This window comes from Anoplopoma fimbria, chromosome 8 (genome assembly GCF_027596085.1).
Source record: "Anoplopoma fimbria isolate UVic2021 breed Golden Eagle Sablefish chromosome 8, Afim_UVic_2022, whole genome shotgun sequence".
Classification (NCBI taxonomy): Eukaryota; Metazoa; Chordata; class Actinopteri; order Perciformes; family Anoplopomatidae; genus Anoplopoma; species Anoplopoma fimbria.
Window position 1 is genome coordinate 18204366 of NC_072456.1, and position 19091 is coordinate 18223456.

Sequence of the window (19091 nt, forward strand, 5' to 3'; positions counted from 1 at the left end):
ATTATTAGCCTGAATGGGAATTTGTTTGGCATGTTGAATGAAGTTTTGTCCATTACCTGAAAGAAGCTGAATGGCAGCAAATGTGAATGGGATGGCACTTTTACAGACAGCTTGAATATCCTTTATAACAATTAAACCGATTATTAGTTTTCTTCTGAGTCAAGCAGTTAACTGATATATATATAATTTCATCATCACCACTATAGTTGTAGCCCTACTGTGACAATTGTGGTAAAAAGCAAACAAGATTCCCCAATCATACCGAGAGAAGAGCAGGAGGCATGGGAGACAATATACCGGGAGGAATAGTAGCTGCTGCAAGTAAGTTTTCTTCTCACACATCAATTTCGGTGTAGTAGCAAATAAGCTTTTGAATCTCTAACGCTGCGTGTGTTTACATGACAGAGAACCGTCTGCAGGTGGTGAAGGGCTTGGAGGATGTGGAGGTGTCTGAGTGTGAGAGCTGCTCCTTTGAAGTGACCCTCAACCTGGCCTATATTGAGGGTCTGTGGACCAGAGATGGGTTACCGATCAAGTCCAAGCCCACCTGTCGCATCAGCACGCATGGGAAGAAACACTCGCTCCTACTGAACAGGGTGGCTTTGGGAGACGCAGGCCTGTTCTCTTTTCAGGCCAACGGCGTTCAGACCTCCGGCCAACTCAGTGTCACAGGTAAGGTGGTTATGTAGACTGTGCTTCTACCAAAACCACAGTATTCTATCGTATCTATGTGACCAAACAATGGAGATGGCAGCTCAAATCCAGGTCAAAGCCAAGACCTGACCAAGGCCTAACCATTCATATGATGGGACAAAGTAATTATAATATGACTGCACTCTTGTCTTACTACAACAGATAATAGCCTAATGTGTAAAATAATGAGAATAAAAATAAATAATAAGAGGTTACATGTCAGAAAGAGAGAAAAGAGAACGAGAAAGTGCACTTTAAAGAATCTTAGTTCATCCAATCAGAAAAAAGAATGCTTAAATGTTTTTAGCCATGTTAGTTGCAGGGCTCTAGAGATGGTTATTGCTTGTTAAATCTCAACAACTGTTGGATGAATTGCTGTGAGATTTGGTACATACATTCATGGCCCCCAGTGGATGAATTGTAATACATTTAATCCCCTGACCTCCCACTTAGCAGCATCATCAGGTCAAAGTTTAAATTAGTCCTATACATTGGTTTATGGACCTGCAATACTAATGCTATTCCCATCAGCCTCTGTTTTACTTTGAGTTTATTGCGGATTAACAAATGTTACCGTGCTGATCTGCTAAACTAAGATGGTGAACACAGTAAACATTATACCTGCTAGACCTCAACATATAGCATTATCATTGTGAGCATGTTAGCATGCTGATGTGAGCATTTGACTCAAGGCCCTGCTGTGCCTACTGTAAGTTCAGTGTCACAGAGTCACTAACATAGTTGAAGACTCTTAGTCTTATTTTAACACATTCACTTTTTTGAACCTCATCACCTTTATGAATTAACAAGCAACACTAAAAATACTTGTATAGAACTCATTACTGGGCTATCAAAAAGCGATCTTACAAGCAGCTATTATAAGCAGTTCCTGCACTGGACTCGTGTAATATTGCACACTGCACACATTGCACACATGTAGATATACTGTACATTGCTGTCTTATAGTTCTATTTTATTTTTATTTTATTGTATAATATCTTTTATTTATTATCTTAATCTGTTTACTCTGTACTTGAGCTGCTGCAACACCTGAATTTCCCCCATGGGGATCAATAAAGGAATATCTAATCTATAAAGTTCTAATTGGTTTCTTTAATGGCATTTACAGTCACCTTTTGGTTATGTTCTGCCAGCTAGGGACATCCACATAGTGAAGGAGCTGGAGGATGTTGACACGATGGAGCGTCAACCCGTGAACTTCCTGTGTGAGGTCAACCAGGTGGATTTGGATGGTCGGTGGTACAGAGATGACTGCCGCATTCGACCTGGAGACAATATCAAGATCAGACAACAGGGTGAATGACCAATCATGGATTTTACAGAAACTAAGCCTAAAGATTATAAATACTTTAAGCACAGTTACGTTAAGCACAATTCATAATAATGATAAAACATTTCTTGCTTCGATCTGATTGCAGGTAAAACTCACAGCCTGTTCTTCAAGTCAGTCAGACCAGAGCATGCTGGAGAGATCAGATTCACTGCAGAGCGTGTCTCATCCTACGCAACTCTCACAGTGAAAGGTGAGCCACCAGAGACGATTTAACATGGAATTTTTAAGAAAATGATTTAATCTTCACAGCCTGTGCCTCCCTTCTTCAGAGCTCCCGGTACAAATAGTGCGTCATCTAAGGGTCAAGATAGCTATGTATCACCACCGGGGTCTACTGGAGTGCCAGGTGTCCCGCCCTAATGCTCAGGTCAAGTGGTACAAGAACAGGAGGGAGCTCCAGCCCAGTAAGAAGTACCAACTGATCAGCCAAGATGTCTACAGGCAGCTGACTATCGATAACGTCTGCTCTTCAGACGAAGACACCTACACCTGTGATGCAGGAGATGACAACACCTCTTGTCAGCTTCTGGTGGAGGGTGAGATGGCTGCTATCACAGTAATCAAATGAAACAAAATATGGTTAATGTCCTGCAGGATGTTTTGCATTCATGTACTGACACAAAATACTTTCTTCAGGAGTAATGCCTTTGTGCACATGCTTCTAATGTGCAAACTATACAATCCAGAGTGTTTTTTTGTGCCGTTATAAGTCAGGAGTTGGGTCAGTACTGGTTATTGTGTATTATGGCTGTTCATGCAGAGCAGGCTATCAGAATAGTGCGAGGGATGAGCTCAATGGAGGTGACGGAGCCAGAGCCAGCGCTGTTCCAGGTGGAGACCAGCCTGAAATCAGGGAGGCCTCCTCGGTGGACCCTGAACGGTGAGGTCCTGGAGCCTTGTGCAGCGGTGGACATCAACAGGGAGGGAACCCTCCACAGCCTCTGTGTCACCTCCACAGACAGCTCCATGTCTGGACCCGTGGTCTTTATAGCGGGCAAAAGTCGTTCCACTGCTCAGCTTACTGTCAAAGGTGAGTTGGCCAAACCTTTGTAAAAGAATTGGATTTTTCTTAATCTTATGTTATTGTACAGTATCAAAGAACATTCATTATCCTTTTATATACAGCAGGCTAAACTGTGGGTTGCCAGAGGAGAAGTTATAGGTGTTGACAAAAAAGTAATAAACACTTAGAGCTGCATTATAGTGTGTTATAAAAATGTATTGAATGCTTATATACTGTTTATGAATGCTAAATAGGGGGACTTAAAATGAAGTGTTGGCGTTATTGTTCCGAACTGAAATGTCCTGTGTCACACACTGTTGTATCAGCTAGCATATCACAACCACATCCATCCCATATTATTGCACTTGTCATTGACTCGGCAGCCCCAAATGTCCAACAGTTATTGAACATTTGGAGGACAGATCTGCAAAACTGCTCAGTGAAATCTTTTTTTTTGTATTCGTACTTTAAAACTTTTAAAGTCAATTGAACTTTGAAAAGTTTTAAGCCTTTTCTCTCTCAAAGCTCTGACTGGCTTTTCATATTTATCCTGCTTTGTTCCTTATGTATGCTAAGGAAACCTATATCATCTGCATGACCGTGGAAAGGACAAAATTGGTAAAGTGAATGAATTCATGATTTTGCAGGAGTGTTTAATAAAGTGGCTTTACATATCTCCCCTCTAGAGCGACCTCTTCAGGTTGCCCGCCCCTTGGACGATGTTCAGGCGAAGGAGAACAGCTCTGTGACTCTGAGCTGTGCGTTTGCCCCATCTCCCCGGATGGTGCGGTGGTTTAAAGGTCGTACGGCTCTGAAGACCTCCAACAAGTACAGCATGAAAAGGGAGGGGAAACGAGCACAGCTGACCATTCATGGCTTGACAGGGATGGATGCAGGGCAGTACCGCTGCATGGCTGGGGGTTCACAGAGCACAGCACATGTTAAGGTAGAAGGTAGGCGAAACATGGTTTGTGTTAAATTGAGGTGAAGTAATAACACTTTCTGTATTGGATATTCATTATTTTCAGATGATAATGTATGTCCCCCTTTTATTGTAGTGCGAACGCTGAAATTGGTTAAAAACCTTGAGCCAAAGGAAGTAGAGGAGGACAGCCTTGCCACATTTTCATGTGAGCTCAACTATGTGGTTGCCAACGTGGAGTGGCTGCTCAACAATGTTCGCCTCTATTGCAACGCCCTCTACAGGATCCAGCACATGGGCACGATGCACAGCCTCACATTCAAGAAGCTGCGGCCACAGCAGAGCAGGGTCACCTTCAAAACAGGACTTCTCTCTGAGACAACCACTTTAAATGTCAAAGGTCAGCTTGGGGAATATCTGAAGTGTATGATTAGGATTTCTTTTTCTTGCATTTCCATTCTTTCATTTCTTTTTATGATGATCTTGGCTCCAGAGCGCCCAGCGGTGTTCCTGAGGTCTCTGGAGGATGCGGTAGGAGAAGAGCAAGGGGATGTCTGCCTGCAGTGTGAAATTTCCAAGGAGACGGTGACCCCTGTATGGAGGAAGGATGGTATGGTCCTGACCGCTGATGATAAACATGAGTTACTCCAGTTTGGGAAGTCCATGGCACTGATCGTCCATTCCCTGAGCAAGGACGACGCTGGACAGTACACCTGTGACCTGGGCACCAGCCAGACGAAGGCCAAAGTTACTGTACATGGTGAGTAGTGCTAAAAGTTGAGGGAAAAGCTCTACACCTTGAAAATCAAGTGTTTTGCTCAAATAGAGCTGCCCCTAAATGATTGACAAAATGATAGAGGGAACTATGTTTCATTTTTGAATTGTGAACAAACACTAAAGCACTCAGGATTTAGAATATAGAGAGAATTGGATGTCATTCTGTCACAAAGATGTTCAATGACTTTCTGCGGTGTTACAGTAAATGTTTCTCTCGATGTATTGGATCTCTGTGAAGATATATGAACTGTAATAAGGCTGCTTTGCTATTATATTTGCCTACAGACTTACACATCACTATTGTTCAACGTATGAAGACAACATCTGTTCTGGAAGGCGAAAGCTGCACTTTTGATTGTCAGCTCTCTCATGACGTCGACGATGAGCCTTCTTGGATCATCAATGGCCAGGCGGTGGTCTCCAATAGCCGTATCCAGGTGATCAACAATGGCCGTAGCTATAAGATGACCATCAGAGATGTTGTACTGACCGATGCTGGAGACGTGGTCTTCACGATTAAAGACCTAAGCTGTAGGACCATGCTCTTTGTTAAAGGTAAAAAACCTGGTTGTCTCGGATAAAATTATCCACAATTTTTATCTGTGTTTGTTTATGTAGGGGAAACCTGACTCTGTGTTTTTTGTTTTTTTTAACCATGTCTCCTTTAGAGAAGCAAGTGCACATCTTCAGGGAGCTATTGAATGTCAAGGCCGTCCCAGGCGAGGACGCGGAGCTGAGCTGTGAGATCACCAAACCGGAAGTCACCATTCGTTGGCTGAAAAATGGCCACTTGATCAGGCAGAGCCCCAAGTATGAGATGAGTGTGGAGAAGAACCTGGCCCGATTGGTCATCAAAAACACCACCATCAGAGACTCTGGAGATTACTGCTGTGAGGCCGATGGCATTGCCTCACATGCCAAGCTCGATATCAGAGGTAGGGGAGGGCTTTCAAATTAAATGTTGATGACGATAATTAACAATACAATGTAGTGTTCTTAACTGTAGTGTTCTTAACTGTAGTGTTCTTAACTGTAGTGTTCTTAACTGTAGTGTCGTGTAGGACTTGTCTCAAGTATTATGTCCTGTTTTGCGGCGACTGGTGTACAAAATGTGAAGCTTAACTCACTTTTCATTCTTCATTATTCCTCTCAGAACTCCAGCACACATTTGCCATCGAGTTAAGGGACACACGAGCAGAGGAAAAGGGTAAAGTGACCCTGGAATGTGAGACCAGGCGTCCAGCCAAGCGGGTGACCTGGCTGAAGGGCATGGTGGAGCTGAGGTCCGGTAGGAAGTATGTCATCAGGCAGAAGGGCGTGGTGCTGTCCCTGACCATCACCTGTCTGGACAATTCGGACACAGATGTTTACACGTGCAATGTCGGTACCATGCAGAGCCGAGCCCAGCTGACTGTGCATGGTGAGAACGTAGTGAAGGGAACACTGGGCATTGCATCACTGTGGTTCAGGGTCACGGTAGTTAGGGTACTGTATGTGGACCACATCAGGACGACTACTGCATGTCAGCAAAATAGTATATCTTTAACTGTGGTTATAAATGCTAAATGCTAAAATTCTTTGCCAAAATGGTCCTTAAAAATAAGTGTTATTATTATTAAAGGAGCTGTATTTAACATTCTGCACGATAATATGGAAGGAAAGAACAATTTCCTGTGAACAGATAAAGTTGAGTAATATCTACCTGAACAAATAATGAAGACATGATCAATCTGTGGTGTTGTTACCCAAAGTTCCCCGAGCTTTGTTGACATAGCCGGGCCGACCGTGCGTACTTTTAGTGCATGTGAGCGTGCCCCACAGGCTAGCTTATAGCCGCCGCTGTGCGCTGCAATCATACAGATGATAATGCTTTGTCAACTGACAGCATCATTGTGGAAGCGTAGCACCCATCCCCCGGTTCATCCTCAAGTAAACACTGTTAGACTGTGAGCTGCTGGTTTGTCTTTGCCATGTTGTGAGGCATTTAAAATGCCCCCAATCTCGTATCTTGCACCTTTAACCGTAACGCTCACTGAACTACTAAAGCCTACCATATATGATGTTTAAAGGAATTTCCAATTTTCTATCTGTTACTTGTTTCTCTCAGGTGAGAAGGTGTTGATCCTGGATGAATTAGAGGATGTTGAATGTTTAGAAGGCGACACTGTCACATTCAGGTGTCGAATTTGTCCCAGTGACTACATCGGGGTCAAGTGGTATCTGGACGAGACTCTGCTGTACACCAATGAGCTTAATGAGATCCAGATGGTACCCGGAGGCTACCACACCCTCACATTTAGACAGCTTGCTCGCAAAGACACCGGCACCATCTCGTTTGCAGCAGGGGACAAAAGATCGTATGCCTCACTGTTGGTTAGAGGTGAGTTTTTAATCTGCCAGAGTGTTTCATTGTGCATTTTCACGGCACATTCCTTATTTTGTGTTAATTTCTTCATGTTACCAGAGAGGCGTCCTACCATCATTAAAGCACTGGAAGACTGTGAGGCTTTTGAAGGAGGTGGTTTGGTTTTGTCTTGTGTGGCCTCCAAGCCATGCCACACCCTGTGGTACAAAGATGGCTGCCTGATGTGGAACTCATCAAGGTATTTTGCCAGTCGTTCCGGCTGCGAGGCCCGGCTGACAATTCGGGAGGTCTGTAACAACGATGCCGGAGTGTACGAGTGCAGTGCTGGATCTGTTACAACTAGGGCCGTTGTAACTGTCAAAGGTATTAAAATAAATTATTACAGTTTAGTTATTACAGGACTGGTATTGCTTACAATTGCCCAACATTAAATGCCAGAGGGATGTGACTGATTATATACGGTAGAAATATTCATATTATTGTTGAAAAATTAGTATCCTTCTATTTTGTTGTCGTTTCTTTAGCCATCCCAGCAGAGTTCACCGAGTCTTTAAAGTCTTTGGAGGCCAAAGAGGGGGAGACCGTGACCCTGACCTGTGAATACTCCCTACCTGGGGTCCAGGTCCACTGGAGGAGAGGTTTTGAAAGTATCAGGTCTGGAGACAAGTACCTGATGAAACAGAGGAAGACGATCAATTCCCTGACCATAAAAGCCCTGAAGCCTGAGGACTCAGGAGAATACACATGTCAGTGTAGACATCACAGCACTTCAGCAAGCCTCAAAGTACATGGTATGTCATTAAACTTTCCTCACCTTCATGTGCATTTTTACCAAAACCTGATTTTACCAATAACCTACATAGTGCACAGTTTCATTAAAACACACTTTAACAGAAGTGTATTTGATAGTAACACATTTTCTGTGTCTGATTGTCACAGATTTGACTGTTTTGCTCGCAGGAAAACTGTTGCATGCACAATTAAATTAGTCTATGGTTTATACTGTGGCCTCTTGTCATGAACAGAATCCAATGGAGCCATCTCACAAGATTATTTAAACTACAACCACCAGTGCAAAAAAGTTTTACTTTCCAGAAAAAAAGAATTGTCACTATAATTGTGGATGCTTGATTCTCTTCTCGGATCTGTCTGTATCATGAAACTACTTTGATTGTTAAATATTGAAATTACACAGAGATATGCTGCATTCTGTTGTGGAGGGTTAAGGTGTTTTATTGAGTGCTGTGTTGTATTTTCAAATGTTTTTGCTGACTGGCTGCCATAGTATTCATGTAATCGTCTATTATTTTCCAGCTATTCCCATCACATTCATACAGCAATTAAAGAACATGCAAGCAGAGGAGGGAAGCAATGTCCAACTGCGCTGTGAGCTGTCTAAACCTGGAATACCAGTGGAGTGGAGTAAGGGACATGAGCTGCTGAAGAATGGAGTTAAATACCAGATAAGGAAAAGGGAGACCACCCTTGAGCTTCTGATCTGGAAGCCGGTTCCTGAGGACAGTGGGGTCTACAGCTGCCAGTGTGCTGATCAGGTGACATCTGCCACTGTGAAAATCACTGGTAGGACATCATTTACTCATGGGTTTTAGTGATGTAATGGTTTATAAATCAGTTTTGACAAATTATGTTGATAATTATCAATAATTCAATCATCTCAATCTATACTCACCCGTGACTCCTCAGCTCTCCCAGTAACCTTCAAGCAGAAGTTGAGGAACGTGCTGATTGAGGAGGGAAACACTGCGGCTCTACGCTGTGAGCTGTCAAAGCCTGGTCACACCGTGGAGTGGAGGATGAGCGGGAACGAACTCATCAAGAGCGGAGAGAAATATCAAATGAGGCAGAGGGACATGCTAATTGAACTGAGGATCTTTGATGTTACACCTGAGGACAGTGACATCTACACATGCATCTGTGGAAGCATAGAGACCACTGCAACGCTGACTGTTAACGGTAGGTGTTTGTTATTTAAAGAGGTTAATTTTGCTCTATTTTTTATTTGGAGCAGGGAGACCTATTATTAAAAGACAGAATTAGATCAGCAATTTTCCTTGTAAGAGAAGTACCGTATTTTCCGCACTATAAGGCGCACTTAAAAGCCTTTAATTTTCTCAAAAAACGACAGTGCGCCTTATAATCCGGAGCGCTTTATATATGGATTAATTCTGGTTGTGTTTACTGACCTCGAAGCGGTTTTGTGTGGTACACGGCGCTCTGTCAACATGTTTTAGTAGACTTAGTAAACTACAAAGCCGCACCGCAGCAGCATCACGGCCACGGTAGTCAGGAGCGTCGCGGAGTAATACATACTGTGCTTCACCATAATATTACAGTGTGTGTGTATAAGGACCCAACATGGCTCCTGTCAAGAGACACGCTTACGACGCAGACTGAACACTCAAGGCTGTCAGTCACGCAGTAGAACATGGGAATAGAGCAGCTGCGAGAGAATGTGTTTTATATGTATGAACAAATGTCTCAATAAAGTTATTGAGCCGGGACGGCTCCTCTAGCTCCCGGACGGCTCAACCGCCGGCCGGTCCACCGGTACCGGTACCGTGAAAAACACGGTAATCCGGCACACCGGTATACAGGAGGATGAGCCGTCCAGTGAAACATCCGTGAAAACATCACAACATTACGTCACTGCACCGCTACTGTGACCAACACGAAACATAAAGAAAATAAAATATTAAATAAAGATAATGAGGAGGTTGAGCCGGCCGGTCCACGGTACCGGTACCGTGAAAACACCGGTAATTTAAAAAAATAAAAAATAAAAATCTACATCTATATATATATATATATATATATATATATATATATATATATATATGAATATATATGTGTGTTTTATATGTATGAACAAATGTCTCAATAAAGTTATTGAATTTAAAAAAAAAAAAAAAAAAAAAAAAAAAATCTACCCGGCATGCAATGCGCGGTGATCGCGGAACCTATTTCCCGGTCACCGGGATTCTACCGGGACGCCTCCTCTAGCTCCCAGACGGCTCAACCTCCTCTAGCTATGCTAGCTAGAGGAGGTTGAGCCGGCCGGTCCACCGGTACCGGTACCGTGAAAAACACCGGTAATCCGGCACACCGGTATACAGGAGGATGAGCCGTCCAGATAAACATCCGTGAAAACATCATGACGTGACGTCACTGCACCGCGACTGTGACAAACACGAAACATTAAATAAAGAAAATAAAATATTAAATAAAGATAATGAGGAGGTTGAGCCGGCCGGTCCACGGTACCGGTACCGTGAAAACACCGGTAATTTAAAAAAAAAAAAAAATCTACATCTACATTATATATATATATATATATATATATATATATATATATATATTGTGTTTTATATGTATGAACAAATGTCTCAATAAAGTTATTGAATTTATGAAAAAAAAAAAAAAAAAAAAAAAAAAAAAAATCTACCCGGCATGCAATGCGCGGTGATCGCGGAACCTATTTCCCGGTCACCGGGATTCTACCGGGACGCCTCCTCTAGCTCCCAGACGGCTCAACCTCCTCTAGCTATGCTAGCTATAGGAGGTTGAGCCGGCCGGTCCACCGGTACCGGTACCGTGAAAAACACCGGTAATCCGGCACACCGGTATACAGGAGGATGAGCCGTCCAGATAAACATCCGTGAAAACATCATGACGTGACGTCACTGCACCGCGACTGTGACAAACACGAAACATTAAATAAAGAAAATAAAATATTAAATAAAGATAATGAGGAGGTTGAGCCGGCCGGTCCACCGGTACCGGTACCGTGAAAACACCGGTAATTTAAAAAAAAAAAATAAAAATCTACATATATATATATATATATATATATATATATATATATATATATATATATATATATATATATATATATATTGTGTTTTATATGTATGAACAAATGTCTCAATAAAGTTATTGAATTTAAAAAAAAAAAAAAAAAAAAAAAAAAAAAAAAATCTACCCGGCATGCAATGCGCGGTGATCGCGGAACCTATTTCCCGGTCACCGGGATTCTACCGGGACGCCTCCTCTAGCTCCCAGACGGCTCAACCTCCTCTAGCTATGCTAGCTATAGGAGGTTGAACGGCCGGTCCACCGGTACCGGTACCGTGAAAAACACCGGTAATCCGGCACACCGGTATACAGGAGGATGAGCCGTCCAGATAAACATCCGTGAAAACATCATGACGTGACGTCACTGCACCGCGACTGTGACAAACACGAAACATTAAATAAAGAAAATAAAATATTAAATAAAGATAATGAGGAGGTTGAGCCGGCCGGTCCACCGGTACCGGTACCGTGAAAAACACGGTAATCCGGCACACCGGTATACAGGAGGATGAGCCGTCCAGATAAACATCGGTACCGTAAATAAAGATAATGTGGAGGTTGAGCGGCCGTCAGAACCGTGAAAACACCGGTAATTTAAAAAAAAAAAAATTTAAAAATCTACATCTAAAAATAAAAATCTACATATATATATATATATATATATATATATATATTGTGTTTTATATGTATGAACAAATGTCTCAATAAAGTTATTGAATTTAAAAAAAAAAAAAAAAAAAAAAAAAAATCTACCCGGCATGCAATGCGCGGTGATCGCCGGAACCTATTTCCCGGTCACCGGGATTCTACCGGGACGCCTCCTCTAGCTCCCAGACGGCTCAACCTCCTCTAGCTATGCTAGCTATAGGAGGTTGAGCCGGCCGGTCCACCGGTACCGGTACCGTGAAAAACACCGGTAATCCGGCACACCGGTATACAGGAGGATGAGCCGTCCAGATAAACATCCGTGAAAACATCATGACGTGACGTCACTGCACCGCGACTGTGACAAACACGAAACATTAAATAAAGAAAATAAAATATTAAATAAAGATAATGAGGAGGTTGAGCCGGCCGGTCCACCGGTACCGGTACCGTGAAAACACCGGTAATTTTAAAAAAAAAAAAAAAAAAAAAATCTACATATATATATATATATATATATATATATATATATATATATATATATATATATTGTGTTTTATATGTATGAACAAATGTCTCAATAAAGTTATTGAATTTAAAAAAAAAATTTTTTTTTTTTTAAAAAAAATCTACCCGGCATGCAATGCGCGGTGATCGCCGGAACCTATTTCCCGGTCACCGGGATTCTACCGGGACGCCTCCTCTAGCTCCCAGACGGCTCAACCTCCTCTAGCTATGCTAGCTATAGGAGGTTGAGCCGGCCGGTCCACCGGTACCGGTACCGTGAAAACACCGGTAATCCGGCACACCGGTATACAGGAGGATGAGCCGTCCAGATAAACATCCGTGAAAACATCATGACGTGACGTCACTGCACCGCGACTGTGACAAACACGAAACATTAAATAAAGAAAATAAAATATTAAATAAAGATAATGAGGAGGTTGAGCCGGCCGGTCCACCGGTACCGGTACCGTGAAAACACCGGTAATTTAAAAAAAAAAAAAAAAATCTAAATCTATATATATATATATATATATATATATATATATATATATATATATATATATATATATATATATATATATTGTGTTTTATATGTATGAACAAATGTCTCAATAAAGTTATTGAATTAAAAAAAAAAAAAAAAAAAAAAAAAAAAAAAAAAATCTACCCGGCATGCAATGCGCGGTGATCGCCGGAACCTATTTCCCGGTCACCGGGATTCTACCGGGACGCCTCCTCTAGCTCCCAGACGGCTCAACCTCCTCTAGCTATGCTAGCTATAGGAGGTTGAGCCGGCCGGTCCACCGGTACCGGTACCGTGAAAAACACCGGTAATCCGGCACACCGGTATACAGGAGGATGAGCCGTCCAGATAAACATCCGTGAAAACATCATGACGTGACGTCACTGCACCGCGACTGTGACAAACACGAAACATTAAATAAAGAAAATAAAATATTAAATAAAGATAATGAGGAGGTTGAGCCGGCCGGTCCACCGGTACCGTGAAAACACCGGTAATTTAAAAAAAAAAAATAAAATATATATATATATATATATATATATATATATATATATATATTGTGTTTTATATGTATGAACAAATGTCTCAATAAAGTTATTGAATTTAAAAAAAAAAAAAAAAAAAAAAAAAAAAATCTACCCGGCATGCAATGCGCGGTGATCGCGGAACCTATTTCCCGGTCACCGGGATTCTACCGGGACGCCTCCTCTAGCTCCCAGACGGCTCAACCTCCTCTAGCTATGCTAGCTATAGGAGGTTGAGCCGGCCGGTCCACCGGTACCGGTACCGTGAAAAACACCGGTAATCCGGCACACCGGTATACAGGAGGATGAGCCGTCCAGATAAACATCCGTGAAAACATCATGACGTGACGTCACTGCACCGCGACTGTGACAAACACGAAACATTAAATAAAGAAAATAAAATATTAAATAAAGATAATGAGGAGGTTGAGCCGGCCGGTCCACCGGTACCGTGAAAACACCTAATTTAAAAAAAAAAAATAAAAAATAATCTATAATAAATATATATATATATATATATATATATATATATATATATATATATATATTGTGTTTTATATGTATGAACAAATGTCTCAATAAAGTTATTGAATTAAAAAAAAAAAAAAAAAAAAAAAAAAAAATCTACCCGGCATGCAATGCGCGGTGATCGCGGAACCTATTTCCCGGTCACCGGGATTCTACCGGGACGCCTCCTCTAGCTCCCAGACGGCTCAACCTCCTCTAGCTATGCTAGCTATAGGAGGTTGAGCCGGCCGGTCCACCGGTACCGGTACCGTGAAAAACACCGGTAATCCGGCACACCGGTATACAGGAGGATGAGCCGTCCAGATAAACATCCGTGAAAACATCATGACGTGACGTCACTGCACCGCGACTGTGACAAACACGAAACATTAAATAAAGAAAATAAAATATTAAATAAAGATAATGAGGAGGTTGAGCCGGCCGGTCCACGGTACCGGTACCGTGAAAACACCGGTAATTTAAAAAATAAAAAAAAAAAATCTACATATATATATATATATATATATATATATATATATATATATATATATATATATATATATATATTGTGTTTTATATGTATGAACAAATGTCTCAATAAAGTTATTGAATTTAAAAAAAAAAAAAAAAAAAAAAAAAAAAAAAAAAATCTACCCGGCATGCAATGCGCGGTGATCGCCGGAACCTATTTCCCGGTCACCGGGATTCTACCGGGACGCCTCCTCTAGCTCCCAGACGGCTCAACCTCCTCTAGCTATGCTAGCTAGAGGAGGTTGAGCCGGCCGGTCCACCGGTACCGGTACCGTGAAAAACACCGGTAATCCGGCACACCGGTATACAGGAGGATGAGCCGTCCAGATAAACATCCGTGAAAACATCATGACGTGACGTCACTGCACCGCGACTGTGACAAACACGAAACATTAAATAAAGAAAATAAAATATTAAATAAAGATAATGAGGAGGTTGAGCCGGCCGGTCCACGGTACCGGTACCGTGAAAACACCGGTAATTTAAAAAATAAAAATAAAAATCTACATCTAAATAAAAAATATACATATATGTGTTTTATATATATATATATATATATATATATATATATATATTGTGTTTTATATGTATGAACAAATGTCTCAATAAAGTTATTGAATTTAAAAAAAAAAAAAAAAAAAAAAAAAAAAAAAAAAAAATCTACCCGGCATGCAATGCGCGGTGATCGCCGGAACCTATTTCCCGGTCACCGGGATTCTACCGGGACGCCTCCTCTAGCTCCCAGACGGCTCAACCTCCTCTAGCTATGCTAGCTATAGGAGGTTGAGCCGGCCGGTCCACCGGTACCGGTACCGTGAAAAACACCGGTAATCCGGCACACCGGTATACAGGAGGATGAGCCGTCCAGATAAACATCCGTGAAAACATCATGACGTGACGTCACTGCACCGCGACTGTGACAAACACGAAACATTAAATAAAGAAAATAAAATATTAAATAAAGATAATGAGGAGGTTGAGCCGGCCGGTCCACCGGTACCGGTACCGTGAAAACACCGGTAATTTAAAAAAAAAAAAATAAAAAATCTACATATATATATATATATATATATATATAGATATAAATATATATATATATATATATATATATATATATATATATATTGTGTTTTATATGTATGAACAAATGTCTCAATAAAGTTATTGAATTTAAAAAAAAAAAAAAAAAAAAAAAAAAAAAAAAAAATCTACCCGGCATGCAATGCGCGGTGATCGCCGGAACCTATTTCCCGGTCACCGGGATTCTACCGGGACGCCTCCTCTAGCTCCCAGACGGCTCAACCTCCTCTAGCTATGCTAGCTATAGGAGGTTGAGCCGGCCGGTCCACCGGTACCGGTACCGTGAAAAACACCGGTAATCCGGCACACCGGTATACAGGAGGATGAGCCGTCCAGATAAACATCCGTGAAAACATCATGACGTGACGTCACTGCACCGCGACTGTGACAAACACGAAACATTAAATAAAGAAAATAAAATATTAAATAAAGATAATGAGGAGGTTGAGCCGGCCGGTCCACGGTACCGGTACCGTGAAAACACCGGTAATTAAAAAAAAAAAAAAAAATCTAATATATAGATATATTAAAATCTATATATATATATATATATATATATATATATATATATATATTGTGTTTTATATGTATGAACAAATGTCTCAATAAAGTTATTGAATTTAAAAAAAAAAAAAAAAAAAAAAAAAATCTACCCGGCATGCAATGCGCGGTGATCGCCGGAACCTATTTCCCGGTCACCGGGATTCTACCGGGACGCCTCCTCTAGCTCCCAGACGGCTCAACCTCCTCTAGCTATGCTAGCTATAGGAGGTTGAGCCGGCCGGTCCACCGGTACCGGTACCGTGAAAAACACCGGTAATCCGGCACACCGGTATACAGGAGGATGAGCCGTCCAGATAAACATCCGTGAAAACATCATGACGTGACGTCACTGCACCGCGACTGTGACAAACACGAAACATTAAATAAAGAAAATAAAATATTAAATAAAGATAATGAGGAGGTTGAGCCGGCCGGTCCACCGGTACCGTGAAAACACCGGTAATTTAAAAAAAAAAAAAAAAAATCTACATCTATATATATATATATATATATATATATATATATATATTGTGTTTTATATGTATGAACAAATGTCTCAATAAAGTTATTGAATTAAAAAAAAAAAAAAAAAAAAAAAAAAAAAAAATCTACCCGGCATGCAATGCGCGGTGATCGCCGGAACCTATTTCCCGGTCACCGGGATTCTACCGGGACGCCTCCTCTAGCTCCCAGACGGCTCAACCTCCTCTAGCTATGCTAGCTATAGGAGGTTGAGGCGGTCCACCGGTACCGGTACCGTGAAAAACACCGGTAATCCGGCACACCGGTATACAGGAGGATGAGCCGTCCAGATAAACATCCGTGAAAACATCATGACGTGACGTCACTGCACCGCGACTGTGACAAACACGAAACATTAAATAAAGAAAATAAAATATTAAATAAAGATAATGAGGAGGTTGAGCCGGCCGGTCCACCGGTACCGGTACCGTGAAAACACCGGTAATTTAAAAAAAAAAAAAAAAAAAAAAATATCTACATATAATATATATATATATATATATATATATATATATATATATATATATATATATATTGTGTTTTATATGTATGAACAAATGTCTCAATAAAGTTATTGAATTTAAAAAAAAAAAAAAAAAAAAAAAAAAAAAAATCTACCCGGCATGCAATGCGCGGTGATCGCGGAACCTATTTCCCGGTCACCGGGATTCTACCGGGACGCCTCCTCTAGCTCCCAGACGGCTCAACCTCCTCTAGCTATGCTAGCTAGAGGAGGTTGAGCCGGCCGGTCCACCGGTACCGGTACCGTGAAAAACACCGGTAATCCGGCACACCGGTATACAGGAGGATGAGCCGTCCAGATAAACATCCGTGAAAACATCATGACGTGACGTCACTGCACCGCGACTGTGACAAACACGAAACATTAAATAAAAAACATTAAATAAAAAATGAAACATTAAATAAAGATAATGATGATATTGCAGCCGGTTCGTGGCATCAATTTAAAACATGTTGTTGAAAAAAAAATACATCATATATATATATATATATATATATATATATATATATATATATAAATATATTGTGTTTTATATGTATGAACAAATGTCTCAATAAAGTTATTGAATTTAAAAAAAAAAAAAAAAAAATAAACCTGTTAAAAATCTACCCGGCATGCAATGCGCGGTGATCGCCGGAACCTATCCCCGGTCCCGGTCACCGGGATTCTACCGGGACGGCCTCCTCTAGCTCCAAGGGAGCGTTGAGCTCAACCTCCTCTAGCTCTGCTAGCTAGAGGAGGTTGAGCTCAGGTCCACCGGTACCGGTACCGTGAAAAACACCGGTAATCCGGCACACCGGTATACAGGAGGATGAGCCGTCCAGTGAAACATCCGTGAAAACATCATGACATTACGTCACTGAACCGCTACTGTGACAAACACGAAACATTAAATAAAGATAATAAAAAGTTAAATAAAGAGAATGAAAAATTAAAGAAAGAGAATAAAACATTAAATAAAGATAATAGATGATATTGCGGTGCGCCTTATATATGAAAAAAGATCGAAAATAGACCATTCATTGACAGTGCGCCTTATAATCCAGTGCGCCCTATAGTGCGGAAAATACGGTAGGCTATTCACAAAATGTAGGTAGCATTTAACATAGCAAAACATAATTAAAAGAGCAATACAAAACTGAATTTGTGCCTCACCAACTTTGCATGTGAGCTTTGGTTGTCACAATAAACAAAAGGATTAAAAAATATAGGTTTTGAACATCTGAAAACCATTTGACAGGCTGCACACAGACAAGACAAAGAGTTAAAGTGTACATTTGTTTTTACACTTTTATATCAACTGGTTTTGATATAAAATCATGCAGCCGGTAGCGAACAGATCTGAGCATTTAAGAAATGAAAATAATAGTTGCCACTATAACTCTCAATCATTTAGCAGGATGCTAAGCTTTGTTTGCATTATTCTCATCAAGGCAAATCACACCATAATGTAAAAGCCAAATAGCACAATAATACACACACAAATATCGATGCTTTTTCAATTCATGTGATTATTAATTTCTTTCTCGTATCTTTGCCTGTCAGCTCTTCCCATCACCTTCAAGCAAAAGCTGAAGAACTTACAAGTGGAGGAAGGACACAGCATCGAACTGTATTGTGAGATCTCTAAAGCGGGAGTACCAGTGGAGTGGAGGCTTGGGGGAGATCTGCTGGAGAACGGAGAGAAGTACCAGATTAAGCAGAGAGGCTCGGCCCTTGAGTTGATCATCAGAGATGCTGATCCAGAGGACAGCGGGGTCTACACCTGCGTGTGTAGAGAGCAGAGGACAAAGGCCACCGTTAAAGTTATTGGTATGTTCAACGTGTGAGATGAGTGAAGTGAAGCATACCTTCTTGTTTCTTTGTTTATTGTTAATTCATCATTATTTTAGAAGTATATTGAGCTACTTGTAAGGCCAAGACATACTGACTTAAGAGACTGAGAAGGATGTTAGTAGCCATTTCATTGTAGCAAGGCCATTTTTGACCTATTATGACCTCTTACATAATCATAGCCTCATGGAACTTTACAACAACAAACTAGAGACCTCGGGCATTTAGACGATGGATGGCTTTTCTAGGTATATTGACAATAAGGGGGTTTCAGAGCAATTTCAAGAATAAAGACATAAAAGAGCATGTGCATGGCCATCATAATGTTCTCAGCCCTTATACGCCCAATCAAACACTGTTTTATTA

The 19091-nt window shown here is 41.1% G+C and overlaps 1 protein-coding gene across 1 annotated transcript in view; it reads left to right on the forward strand.

The window, feature by feature from the left end:
* Positions 1-281: 281 nt before the first annotated feature.
* Positions 282-19091, forward strand: part of obscna (obscurin, cytoskeletal calmodulin and titin-interacting RhoGEF a) — a 50052-nt gene continuing 31242 nt past the window's right edge. Inside the window, exons 1-18 of the mRNA XM_054602996.1 lie at positions 282-321; positions 406-672; positions 1848-2009; positions 2133-2237; positions 2317-2583; positions 2808-3077; positions 3737-4003; positions 4109-4372; positions 4466-4732; positions 5035-5304; positions 5418-5684; positions 5903-6169; positions 6857-7129; positions 7214-7477; positions 7639-7860; positions 8429-8695; positions 8819-9088; positions 18438-18704. Of these exons, the coding sequence (XP_054458971.1) occupies positions 282-321; positions 406-672; positions 1848-2009; positions 2133-2237; positions 2317-2583; positions 2808-3077; positions 3737-4003; positions 4109-4372; positions 4466-4732; positions 5035-5304; positions 5418-5684; positions 5903-6169; positions 6857-7129; positions 7214-7477; positions 7639-7860; positions 8429-8695; positions 8819-9088; positions 18438-18704 (4276 nt within the window). The remainder of the gene's footprint in view (positions 322-405; positions 673-1847; positions 2010-2132; positions 2238-2316; positions 2584-2807; positions 3078-3736; positions 4004-4108; positions 4373-4465; positions 4733-5034; positions 5305-5417; positions 5685-5902; positions 6170-6856; positions 7130-7213; positions 7478-7638; positions 7861-8428; positions 8696-8818; positions 9089-18437; positions 18705-19091) is intronic.